The sequence below is a fragment of the Accipiter gentilis genome, chromosome 32 (genome assembly GCF_929443795.1).
Source record: "Accipiter gentilis chromosome 32, bAccGen1.1, whole genome shotgun sequence".
Classification (NCBI taxonomy): domain Eukaryota; kingdom Metazoa; phylum Chordata; class Aves; order Accipitriformes; family Accipitridae; genus Astur; species Astur gentilis.
This window is the reverse complement of record NC_064911.1, coordinates 18,142,245-18,155,353: the sequence shown is the minus strand read 5'-3', so window position 1 is coordinate 18,155,353 and position 13,109 is coordinate 18,142,245. Positions and strand designations below refer to the sequence as shown.

The 13,109-nt window shown below is 45.4% G+C and overlaps 1 protein-coding gene across 1 annotated transcript; it reads left to right on the top strand.

Moving 5' to 3' along the window:
• Positions 1–929: 929 nt before the first annotated feature.
• Positions 930–11,107, top strand: LOC126053208 (organic solute transporter subunit alpha-like). The gene is made up of 8 exons (XM_049835077.1): positions 930–1,028; positions 2,096–2,247; positions 2,357–2,430; positions 3,956–4,114; positions 7,138–7,249; positions 8,150–8,296; positions 9,690–9,795; positions 10,282–11,107. Exons 1-8 carry the CDS (start codon positions 947–949, stop codon positions 10,467–10,469), a joined length of 1,020 nt encoding a protein of 339 aa, XP_049691034.1. The 5' UTR covers positions 930–946; the 3' UTR covers positions 10,470–11,107.
• The last annotated feature ends 2,002 nt before the right edge of the window (positions 11,108–13,109 follow it).

Here is a 13,109-nt window from a genome sequence, read left to right as displayed (position 1 = left end):
TTACTGAAGGGGTTGTCAGGCGTTGGAACAGGCTGCCCAGGGAAGCGGTGGAGTCACCATCCCTGGAGGCGTTCAAAAAATGCGTAAATGTGGCACTTCAGGACACGATTAGTGGGCATGGTGGTGTTGAGTTGGTGGTTGGACTTGATGCTCTTAAAGGTCTCCTCCAACCTAAACGGTTCTACGATTCCGTTACTCATTCCCTTTTCCTGGAAAGGCTCAGGCTGCCCAAAGGATCCTTCCACAGCAGGTGAACAGGCGGGAAAGCAGGGAGTCCCTCGGTGCGTTCCTCCCCTCGAGGTGTTCCCCTTCAGCCGCTGACAGAAGACAGTGCAGCTTTTTACCTCATGGCAGCCAAGATGGTCGGCAAGTCTTTGGCAGCGGACTCCACAGAAAGTCCTTTGAATGCCTCCTACACTGACCAAGCAACCTTCCTCCTCCGCAGAGCCCCTCACACAGTGCCCTAAATGGGTCGGGCTGAAGGCTGACATGGCGCCGGGGAATCTAGCCCCCCCCTCCTCGGCTGGCAGCCCGCGCTCCTGTGGAGACCCGACCGCACGTTCCCTCACACCCCGGGCCTGTGAAGGAAGGGGACGGGGCTGGGGGGACCGGGGAGCTCGCTGCTTTCCACACAAGCACTTCCACAGAGACCGACCCGCCGGTGCCCGGGCCCCGCTGGGCGCCAAGAGGCAGGACAGCGCGGAGACCGGGCCCTGCCCGCTGCCCGCCCGGCCCCGGTTCCCGGGCTAATTATTAAACCGTCCCCTCAGCCGAGCCCCGAGCTGCCGGACCCCGCACCGCGGACTCCCGCCCTCGTTAGGGACCAGCGGGCGGGCACCGACACCCCCCCCCCCCCCGTCTCCCCCTTCTCCCCCGTCCCGCCGCCGCCGCCGCCGCCTCGGTGCTACCGGCCACACCGCGGCGGGGAGCCGGCGGTCTGGCCGCCATGGAGGGTGAGGCGAACGGGACCCTCCACCCGGAGTCCTGCGGCTCCGGCCAGCCGCCCTACTCGCGGGAGCTTCTCCAGAGTAAGTGCGGCAGCCCGGCAGGGCTGAGGCGAGGGAGGGAGGCGTGAGGGAGATGGCGGCGGAGAGGAAGGGGGGTTGCCCGCCAGCCCGGCTGCTCGCCGGCCGGGTCTCAGGGCTTCCCCCCCTCCGTGAGGAGATCTGAGATGGGGAGATGGCCCCGGAGAGGTGGTCTGGAAGGGTTGGGGTCTTCTGAAGCGGGTTCAAGAAGCTGAGGCAAAGGCTGAGCTTTGCAAGGCGCTGCTTGGTGTGCCTTTAAAGGTAGGCTGGAGTTGGTACCGGAGGTGAGCGTGAACTTGTCCTAAATTAAGCGTGGCTCCACAGCAGTGCTCTCCTCTGTCCCCAGAAGCAGCTTTCTTGGGAGAAAATACACCCCAGCCATCAGCCGTGGGTAAAAGTTGATACCCACACCCGGTGTCAACGGAGAGTGAAACCCATCAGCCGTGGGTAAATGTTGATAACCGCACCCAGCATTAGGGGAGAAGTAAAAAAGAATTTGGCGAAGGCATCAAGTGTCATTTCAGGGTAGATACATCAGGGGCTTATCCTCACATTGTTCCTGTGCCTCAGAAACTTCCACCGAGCCTCTGAAATGTTTGCGTGCCCAAGGAAGTTAAGCACAAACATGCCTATGAACATACAGTGAAAGCAAAGTACTAATACTGAGTAAATACATTTTTGCTTGTTGTCTGCCTGAAAAAAGTTCCCAGAATATGTGTTTATTTATTTACATCATGTATTTATTTATATTCTGTTACATATTTACATCCATGTAAGGACATTTGTCCTGGAACTCCACCTTTCAGAAGGGGACTTTTGCATAATGCTTTGAGAACATGGAGGCATATTCTTCCCATATGCTGTCTGTGGATCCTGGAAAGATTTAGTCATGAACCTAAGTATTTGAATCGTCCTGTGAAGTCAGTGGTCTGTCTATGTAGCTAAGGATGAGTGCAAGTCATTGCAGAAATAGAGCTAAGAAGCCCCTCAGAGATGGTGTCTTTACATTAAATGTTTGGAATGCTTACGAAATAAATCAGAACTGTCCGTTTTCTTTTCTCTCTCTGCAGGCCTTGACCTACCAGGGAGATTTCTCTTTGCAGTCTTGACTCTGATGACACTAATTGCCAATCTGGTGTTTATAGAGGAAGCGGTCTACATCTACAGGAGAATTCCCTCCTTCAAAAGATCAGTCATAATTTGGATTAATGCTGCAGCTCCAGTAAGTTACCATGGAAAAGTGATGAAACTGAAAGTAGGGTCTCTCTGAAAATCCACATGAACCAGCTTTATCTCTGCCCTTGGTACAACCCTCCTCCCTTTCTCTGTAGGTGATTGCTACTACTTCATGCATTGGCATGTGGATTCCTCGCTCAACAATGTTTACAGATTTCACAGCAGCAGTGTGAGTATCCTGCTTGTTTCTAGACGTTGCCCCAAACCCTGAATTTCTTCCCTTTAAACATCTGCTGCTCTTGGTAAACACAGTCATTTTGTAAATTTAACAATTTAGTAATTTTTGGTTTGAGTTGAAATCTCTTGGCAGCTCTTTTCTGGGAGGTGGAAAATGCTGAAGCAGTTCCCAGTGCTACAGTCCCCTAGTGTGGGAACCTCAGTATGAAAGATCTGTGACTCGCATGTAATTGATCCCTCGGATTGACAGTAGCTTTGAAGCAGTACTCTTTCTTTCCTCTCTCTGCGTGTCATGTGGAATGAGATTCTGACCTGTGACTTCTTCACTGCGCTTTTACTAATGATGAGCCATGGAGGTCTGTTATTAATGGTGGCAAGTGAACCTCCGATGAGTATATCAATGTAAAAATGTTCCACAGTTCTCCTGATAAAAGCACTTTCTGTATGAGCATGACAGCTCTGACATGCACAGAGAAGAAGGGAGAAATGTGGTCCTTGCTTTCTGGAGATGATGGCGCAGCCCTGGTAGGCAGAGCCAGGTGGGGGAATGCTGTGGCCTTAGGCACTCCGCAGTTGATTTTGGGATGATTTTGGAACCCACTGCAGGACAGTGTCACAGACTCTCATGAATAGCCTCACCCGACGTCACACAGCATTTACTAAGAGAGTAGAGTAAAAAAGGAGGGAAAACACAGTAGCAGGGAGCATGCAGCAATTTGTGCAGGGAGTGCAGATTGCCAGCAACTTCCAAGAATCTAGTCCTGTGGCACTTCAAGCCTGTCTGAATCCCCCCCTCCTCCCTTGCCCAAGCTGCAGGTTCCTGTCCCCTCACTTGCAGCTACTACCACTCAGTCTCCAGCTACACAGCAAGCTCCTTCAAGGAGGCAGTGCAGCTGAAGAGGACCTCTTTTATTTGGTGAGGTTGAATTTCAGTGAAGCCGTTCCCTAAATCAGTTAGGGACAGGCAGGAGAGGGCGGTTGCATGATCTAGTTCCTGGGAAGGGTTGAGAATGTGCAGGCGGTGAAGGAGGGAGAGGTGGGGATCAGCTTTGGCTGCAGAGGAACTGCACCCTGACTGGGCCACACATTTGATGATAGCTATATATATATATATATATATATACATGAACCTAGCCATGTTTGCTGGATTGTTTTTTATTTTAGAGGAGGAAGAGGACTTGTTCTAAAGAGTTTGGACCAGTCAGGACTAGATAACTGATGGAAAAATATGGCTGTAAGGACTTGGGCCAGAAAAACCTGTGCTTTAATACTGACTCTGCCAACCAGCCACCAGTGCAGCTTTAGGAAATTTCACAGCTGCTCTGTGCCTCAGTTTATTCCTCTTTCAGTGAGGTTAGGGCAGTTCTGGTCCTCCAAGGTGATGGAAAGCAGAAGTTTTTTTACAGCTAGTGCTAGAATTTTTGTTGATTGCAAAGCGCAAGCTGTAAAAACCCTGGACAGAAGGCAGCACTGGCCTGCGCAGGCACGTTCAAGCTGGCATTTTCTTCCTCTCCTAGATTTTTTGCCATAGTTATCCACAAGTTCCTGATGATGATGATTAAAGAGTGCGGAGGTCAAAAGCTGCTCCTCAAGCGTTTTGAAAATGGTCACTTCAAGATCAGCACCGGTCCCTGCTGCTGCTGCTGCCTTTGCCTCCCTCGTGTGCGCATCACTAGGTGAGTTGTCCTTTAAGTTTTCCCAGCTGCAAAACGGCTGCTGGGATTCAGCCAACTTGGCAAGGCCAAGCTTACAGCAAAGGCCCTCCCCGCTTCCCGAAAGTCAGTCTCAAGCTGTCTCTCTTAAACAGTGCCATCGCTTCAGGGCTGTACACCACCACTGATTTATTTCATTTTTATAGTGCAGAATTTTGCATAAGAGTCGAGAGTATGAGCTCTCTCAGTTTAACCCAGTGCAGTGTTCCCACTCATAGTAATGTTGTGCACTGCGGCATCTCCCCAACTAATCCCATTCTCTTCCAAGAAACCATTTCTGTAGTAAGCAGTGGTGTGTGGGAGGAGGAATTTCTACCGTAGAAAACCTAGTAATTGAGATTTCAGTTTCTTTTTGTTCCAGAAGGGAACAAATGTCTCCAAATTGGGTACTTTTCACAAGCAGAATTGTCAAATTGAGGCTGTCTTGAAAGAAAATTTCTCTTACTTCGATGAAATTGAAATGTTTCATTCTAATTTTGACTTTAAAACCACTTCAGATTAAAAGAATTTTTAGAACAAAAAAATAGCTGTAATTCCTGGAAAGCTTTGATCTCAATGAAATGGCATTGTCTGGTGAGGCAAAAGCAAATATTTTCTTCTACTAAACTTAGTATTAATGCATCTTTGAGAAGCGGGGTGAGGATGGAGAGCTGCACTGATGGGAGGGTGTATACTGTAACATAAACTCTGCCTCCTTTGAACACTGTCTGGTGGGGCTCCTCCTCTGGCTAGTGTCACCCTGTCATTTACACGCTGCTCCAGAGCCTGGAAGCCTCATGTATTTCCCAGGGCTTTCCTACTAGCAAAGAGTATGAGAATGTTTCTCTCAGAGCAAAAGCTGACGGATTGAATGTGCAAGACAGAGAGTTTTCTATGAGGGCCCAGACATCAGTGTCAGAGGGTCCTTAGGGACTTTATGGTCTGGTTAAATGAAAGCGGCAAGCAGAACGCAGCATAGCAGTTTGTGATGCATTTGCAAAAACATTCTTATTTTTTATTGTAATAATTCTTCCTTAAACTGCCTCATTCGGTATTGGAATTTAAAGTCTTGTTTCCATCATTTTATTTTAATGGAATAACACTAGTTATTTACATGGAGGGGGCACCGAGAAGAATAAGTAGTAAACAAACCAAAAAATGTACCTCCAAAAATGGATGTAATACAGTGATGTAAAATCAGCAACTACCGATAATGACTCCGACTAATTTTCATGGGCATTGGTTCAGGCTAATTTCAGCAGTCAGAGCTGAAGAAATGCTGTGGGACAGAGCTGTGCTATAGATCTGACGTGTCAGCAGTATATTTGTTTTTCTTTCTGTCTCTGTCACCCTCTATATACGTTGTGGTAGCTGGGAGCTTGGGAGAGGATCCTCTACTATGCGGTCCTGTTGGTCAGTCCGGTGACAGCTTACACAGAATGATACTAGCTAATATTAACTCCTTTCAGGAGCTAGATATTGCCTACTACTGCTGGGGGGAAGGACAGCTGCCTGTTCAAAAAAAAAAAGCTTTTGGCTTTACAGAGGGCTTAGGGCTCCTTCTCCAGTGTCTGTAGCACTGGGAATCCCATCTGCTGTCTCTGCCTCTGACTTCTAGCCTTTTCCCATTACAGGGTACAATTTTTTTGAAATATGAGCAAGCTATACCAGAGAAAGGTCAGTCTCATATTCCTCGCGTAGGTATCTTATGGGGAAACAGGGAGCTACTCCAAGGGAGGGATTCATTCTTTTAAAAAACCATATACTATTGAGAATTTCTGAGAAAACTAACAAGCTACAGTAGACAGATGAGGCAAAGTAACAAGCCATACAGAGGGGAGAGGTGTGACAGAAGAGGTCTGATGGTCAAGAAAGATAGACCTGCATTGACAAGGGAAACAACTTGGGGTGTTGCAGTGACTGTGCTGTTTGTCATATTATTCTTTAAAGCCCTTTAGGAATAATAAATCTGTGAAAAGGCACACACACTAAATCCTGGGCAGTTGCAGGCCTTTCCATATATGTTTGTGCCACTCATAATCCTGTGGTTATTAGTTATATTCATTGAGCAATTCCTATAATTACTCGTTCATGGCTATATCCTGTAGCATACTAAATGGCAGCCTGTTGTCTGCTGAGGCATCTCTGATGGCAGTCTCAAGGGTCCAAGGAACTATGATGAAGACAACATCGACAGTATGGGAAATAATACACATTAATAGACTAAAATGTGAGCCAGACGTAGCAGTGACAGCTTGTCCTGTGAAGGCTGAAGGAGAGTTCAGGTCAGTCAGCTTTCATGCCCTCTGTTAGAAAGTGCATCTGCCCCTTTCCTGGTGGCCTTTAATGCTGGCTGGCCAGGTTACTGTGTATGGGCTGTGTTCTGGATCCAGTTTATACTGACAGAAGTGAGGAAATCCTGAGCTGTCCTGCTGGCCTTGTGGAGTTTGCCAAGTGAAAGATAGTTCCTTTCTTCTGTTAGAATACAGAGGAGCAAAACCAGATGCTTATGTGGTAGTATTCCTGATGCACTGAAAAACTGTCAGTCCTTTCACGTAGGTCTGTATGATTCCCTTTCTTGATCTGCCACAGGACTAGGAAGTGTCTGAACAGAAAGGCTGAATTGTCCAATTTCATCAGAGAACTGAAATAGTAAGGGAACAAGGCAAGAGAAAGTGGCATTATTGTTCAGAAACCGGTTATGCTGCTACTGGCTTTCTGGTTAGCTTCAGGGCAGAGAAAGACATCACGTTTTGCCCAGCTTTGGCTAGTATGCAATTGCTGCAGAACAAGAAAAGTACTATGTTTGTAGAGACTTTACTAAATAAACACTGGGTAATTCTTGGAAGGATTTTCTTATCTTGAAGCTGTTCCTCCCCGGATTTTAGCCGCATGCTATAGGAGTGGGAAAGTTTTGCAGCTGACGGTATGCAAAAATTGTTATCGAGGTTGCTAATAAGATTTTGGCCTACGTGATTTTTTTTTTTTTTTTTTTTTTTTTTCTCCAGACGAACTCTCTTTTGGCTCAAGCTGGGCACCTTTCAGTTTGCTTTCCTTCGACCCGTGCTCATGTTTTTATCAATAGTGCTTTGGACTAATGGCAATTACACCCTTTACAATGTAAGTAAATATTTTAATCAGACCTGGTCCACAAAATCCATAGGTTTTAGGCTTGATGTTAGTATTTTAGCCTATAGCTAAACTGTGAAATGTGGGAGCACTTCCAAGTCCTTACTGTATTCTTTTGAGACCCTGAAACATATAATTTCTGCCTTCCCCCAGACTCTCCATTTTCTGGCTTCCCTTGGACAGAAACTGGGCATCAGGGTGGGTTGGGCATCAGATTATGCTCCAATATGTTTCCCAGCTTGTATGATTAGAATATAGCGGGACTGCAAGTTGCCCTGTGGGATGTACTGGCCCTGTGTTTTGTAAGATACAGCCTTAAGAAACAAGTGTATGTACTGGCATCTAAACAAGAAGCCTAATTCTATGTTTTTTCTGCAAATCACTGTGATTTTTATATCTGTGCAAAGTAGAAAAGATAGCACTGTACTTCTGCTTTGTACCATGTAAGCTGCAAGATGATGGAGAAGTCTGTATCTGCTAATAATTTTGCACCTCTTGGATAACTCGGATTGAAAGTAATACATTTTTTTGTTGTTTTACGGTATAAAATAAATGACACCTCTGAGATGTCATGCTGAATATGCTCTCATGAGCTGCTGAGCATTCCCACGTGCTGCTGGGGTCGGATTGAGGGGTCGTGTCACTTGTTACCTTCCCAGGATGAACAGATTTACACGTCCCTGCCTGCTGGGTGAGAGCACTGTGCTAACACTCTAGTTGGTACTGTGCAGTTTCCCCATGCAAACCCCAGCAGCTGCTGCTGCCATCAGCTTTCACGGAGATAAAAACAAGCATTTTAACATCTGCATCATCCAGTTCACAACTTCTTCCTGGAAATAGTAAAATGCAGTGTAAAGTTTTGTAGGTACGCTTGTTTGATCTGCTTCTTAGTTATCTCCCAAAGGAGCTGCAATATGGATTAACTGCTTTGTTGGTGTCCTCACCATTATTGCTCTGTGGCCAGTTGCAATCATGTTTCAACAAGTTAGGACTCTCCTTAACTGTAAGAAGATCATCCCAAAGTTTGCTCTTTATCAGGTGAGAAGTTTAATATTTCTGATAAGAATTGCTCTTAATGGCTAATATAACACCGTCTCTCTGGTTCTTGGTTCTTTGTTGAAAAGTTACAGTACTTTTTTTTTCCCTGTGCAAAGGCATATTTTTACCTGATTAAAGCTGCATCCCTTTGAAGCACTCTCCTTGGCTGCTGTTCAGTTTCAGCTTGAGCCAATTTACCTCTGGTCTCTCAGGAGTGCTGGAGATGTGAAAGCTGCGTAAAATCCATTTATCTTTAGGCAATTGAAATCAAAACAGCACCTTCTGCGGGGCCTGAAGGAAGCTTTGTAGATGCAGTATCCTGAAACACAATCTTAAAATGCTGGTGTGTACTTTTACAGACTAGGAGAGGATGTGGAGCACTGTGTGGGTGGCTATTGTTCAAACTGTTTCAGCATATCGCAATGTTCTTCTTTGACAAGATTTTTCTTGGCCATTCTGCACTTCAGAGTTAGGTAATAATGAAAATACTGACTGGGAATCATTAAATAGTAAGGAACAGAACCAGATAGGTTAGACTAAAAAAGCCCAGGGACCGGGCCACCCTCTTCCACATCAACCTGAAGAGAGTACAGCAGAACCCTTGGATACGCATCCTTCTTGAACAGTTCCTGTAGAAAGGCTGGTGCGCTAAGGTTTCTATTAAATAAATTATTAAGCACTTATAAATGCAATAAACAGGATAGTCACACCTGCAAAGCTGCATTAGGGTGAATCCAGGTTTAGGATGGCAAACTCTGTTAATGTGAGGGTTTATACTCAAACAGTTGCACCAGCAGCTAGAGAGACACTTTTGATATCTCTGAGGCAGCAAAGGCCTAGCTCAGCGAATAGCAGGTAATATCATGCGTAAGTGATTGCTGCTGAACCCAAGCTGCGAAGAGTCCTTCATCCCTTCTGGCAAAGAAACCAGTCTCATATAACTTGAGGAGCACCGCATCTCCCTGCTGTGGCAAAAAGAGGAGACAACAGAAAAAACGTTCTTTGTGAGTCCTTCCTCCACTAAGGGAGAATGTAAGCTCATAGGTCAAATTAACAGGAAGTTTTTAAAACATCATTACCTATTATTCAGAGCTCAGTAGTGTTTAAAATCCCAGCTGGGAGGTCTGCATATATTGCACCTACCAAATGAAGGGCAGAGAAGAAAGACTTTCCAAGCAGAGGTTTGATATGATACTCACATTCAGAGCAATATCATCCTGAGCTAAAGATGAATTCTGCAGAATGGCAGGCAGCCTGCTCGTAGATGGGAGGAGAGGGAGAGCAAGAAAGGAGGAATGAGGCAAAAGAGGGTCTGTTACGAAAGCAGAATTGTTGTGTGAACTATAAAACTTTTTCTGGTAGCTGAGGCATCTGTTTTCTCTTTTTGGTGCAGTTTATTCTCATCCTGAACCACTTGCAGGCAGCTATTATCAACATCTTGGCCATGCAAAGAATCATTCCCTGTGCTCCACCACTCTCCTCTTCAGCGAGAGGAGCATGTAAGTTCTTCTGGGAAAGATCTTCTTCATTTACTTACAAAGGTGCCAGCTCAGTGTTGCTAACTGCAATATCTGGTGTTTTCCCAAAATACTAATTTCCTGGGATCATGTAGCTTTTGCAGAATCTCAGCTTTTACTTAACAAACAATAACAAGAGTTTCATAGCTGTCGTAGCTGCAGAGACAAACTTGATAATGAGAAGAGTTGGAATCAGAAATGAGAAGAAAATAAACCAATGTGCATAGTTACTGTTAAATCTCTTGCATTTTGGATGCATAACTTATTGCATGCTTATTGATGGGCAATACTGTAATTCTGTGACTGATTTTATTGCCAAGTGTGAGAGACGCTCCGTTATGGGGACAGGATGGTAAAGCTTGTTCCTTTTGCACAGATGAAAATTGATAACCCAGGTATTCATTTTGTGTCTGATAGTCATTTCCCCCTTTTGGGGGCTTTTCTTTGCCTCCCGGGTTTTTTTGGCAGATATGACCCAGCAGCTCCTCATCATGGAAATGTTTTTGATAACCCTAATCTCAAGGGTTGTCTATCGGAGAAGGTCCTGTGAGCTAGAGCCTCCAGAGTGTATGGCTGAAGAATCTGAGGCCAACAAGCAGACTCCTAAGATTATCCTGAACGGCGCAGTTAATGAAGATGGATTGCCAAGGTTTTAGAAGCCCTCTGTGCTCCTGTTCTGCCAAAGCTGGAAGCTTCAGGAGCATGTATATTCTTGCACCATAAATAGCCACTGTCCATGTCAGAACAATTTCTGACATAAATGCCTGTGAGCTGTAGTACTGAAAGGACCACTAGTGGAACGATAACCCTGTTTATTCTCCAGTGATATATACATGGTGTGAGTGTTTTCATACCATGTAATTTAGTAAGATTTCATACCATGTACTTTTCTGCTGTTACTGAGCACTTGATGGTAGCCAAGCTCTCTCACAATGTGATTTTATTTTATTTTTATTTTTTAGCTATTAGAATGGCTATGGTTTAGAGTTAATGCAGAGTCATTCCTGTTCATCTCTTTTGACTTTTTAAAATCTTATTTCTCCCTGGATTGCTGTCATATGTCCAACACAGCATTTTCCCATCCTTCCTCCATTAAACTTTATCAGCTCTCATTCTGTGCCACGAGCTCACCATAGCTAATTGTGATCAGTAAATACATTTGCATATGTTTGTTCTGAAATCCCCAAACCTGTCTGGGCTCTCCACCTACAGAAATTATGATCTCTTTAGGGCAAGATTTTTACATTCCTTGGCAATTCACCTCCTAACTTGGTAAATACACAGTTGCTGTTTGTAAATATGACACTGGTGGATGTTCTTCCTAGGGACAGCAGATCCTCTGTCCTGGAAAAAGAAAGTAGGAGTTAGAGTCGGAGGTGTCTTCTGCCACTGGTCTGTGACGTTACGTGGTGCTTTGGTTCTCTGCTTGGAAAATGGGAATAATGACACTCAGGATCCTCGCGCTAATGGTGTCTGTGGGGATAAGAGCAATTGAAAGGAATATTGGGGGTGTTGGTCAACAGCTGGCTGAACGTGAGCCAGCAGTGTGCCCAGGTGGCCAAGAAGGCCAACAGCATCCTGGCCTGTATCAGAAATAGTGTGGCCAGCAGGAGCAGGGCAGTGATCGTCCCCTTGTACTCGGCACTGATGAGGTCACAGCTCGAGTACTGTGTTCAGGTTTGGGCCCCTCATGACAAGACAGACCTTGAGGGGCTGGAGTGTGTCCAGAGAAGGGCAACGAAGCTGGTGAGGGGCCTGGAGCACGAGTCTTATGAGGAGCAGCTGAGGGAACTGGGGTTGTTTAGTCTGGAGTAAAGGAGGGTGAAGGGAGACCTATCGCTCTCTGCAACTGCCTGAAAGGAGCTTGTAGCCAGGTGGGGATCGGTCTCTTCTCCCAAGTAACAAGCGATAGGACAAGAGGAAATGGCCTCAAATTGCACCAGAGGAGGTTTAGATTGGATGTTAGGAACAATTTCTTCACCGAAAGGGTTGTCAAGCACTGGAACAGGCTGTCCAGGGAAGTGGTGGAGTCACCATCCCTGGGGGTATTTAAAAGACATGTAGGCATGGCACTCAGGGACATGGTTTAGTGGTGGACTTGGCAGTGATGGGCTTACGGTTGGACTTGATGATCTTAAAGGTCTTTTCCAACCTAAATGATTCTATGATTCTGTGGAATCTCTTTCAAAAAATTCTTACCTCCCCAGCTTCTTCACCCCAAATCTGACCTGCCCAGGTGTCCAGTAGGGCTTCAAGTATTACAGAATCTTTTCAATTCACACCCATTGTCCTGTTTTGCATAAAACTTTTTTTTACTTTTTGCAAATGATCCTGATGTTCTTGGATGAACCTAATCGCTTTGGTTTAGCTCACTATAATTTATTAAAAGATACTGTGTTTAGTAACCATTTGGATATTCTGCTGGGACCAGAGGTGCAGCACTTGTCTATCCTCATCTAGTCTGATCCCTAGAAGTAAACACCCAACCCACACAGCAAGAATTCTTATTCCATATGTAGGCTGGGAAAATGTTTCATGTTGGAAGAGATGTTAGTAACATCTTTTACCTATATTGTATCAAATATAACTTATCATCAGAGCAAAGCTAGGCAGGTAGAATCATAGAATAGTTTGGATTATACGACCCTTTAAAGGAAGGGACCTTTAAAGGTCATCTAGTCCAACCCCCCTGTCACGAGCAAGGACATCTTCAACCAGACCAGGTTGCTCAGAGCCCCGTCCAGCCTGACCTTGAATGTTTCCAGGGATGGGGCATCAACCACCTCTCTGGGGAACCTGGGCCAGGGTTTCACCACGCTCAGCATAAAAAATTTCTTCCTTAGATCTAGTCTGAATCTGCCCTCTTTTAGTTTAAAACCATTACCCCTTGTCCTATCGCAACAGGCCCTGCTAAAAAGTTTGTCCCCATCTTTCTTATAAGCCCCCTTTAAGTACTGGCAGGCTGCTGTAAGGTCTCCCCGGAGCCTTCTCTTCTCCAGGCTGAACAACCCCAACTCTCTCAGCCTGTCTTCATAGGAGAGGTGCTTCTGCCCTCTGATCATTTTTGTGGCTCTTCCCTGAACCCGCTCCAGCAGTACCAGGGCTTTATTTTTAGTATACCTTGAATTAAAAAATGCTTTCAGTTTGGGAGTTCATGGAAAACGAAATATTCTGAAAACAGCTAGTGAACTATCTGGAAGTAGAAGAGGAGGCTGAATTAAATAAAATATTTTCTTCTTTCTGATTGAGATCAGAAATAATATTTTCTTTAACAATAGAAGGATTCCATTATGGTA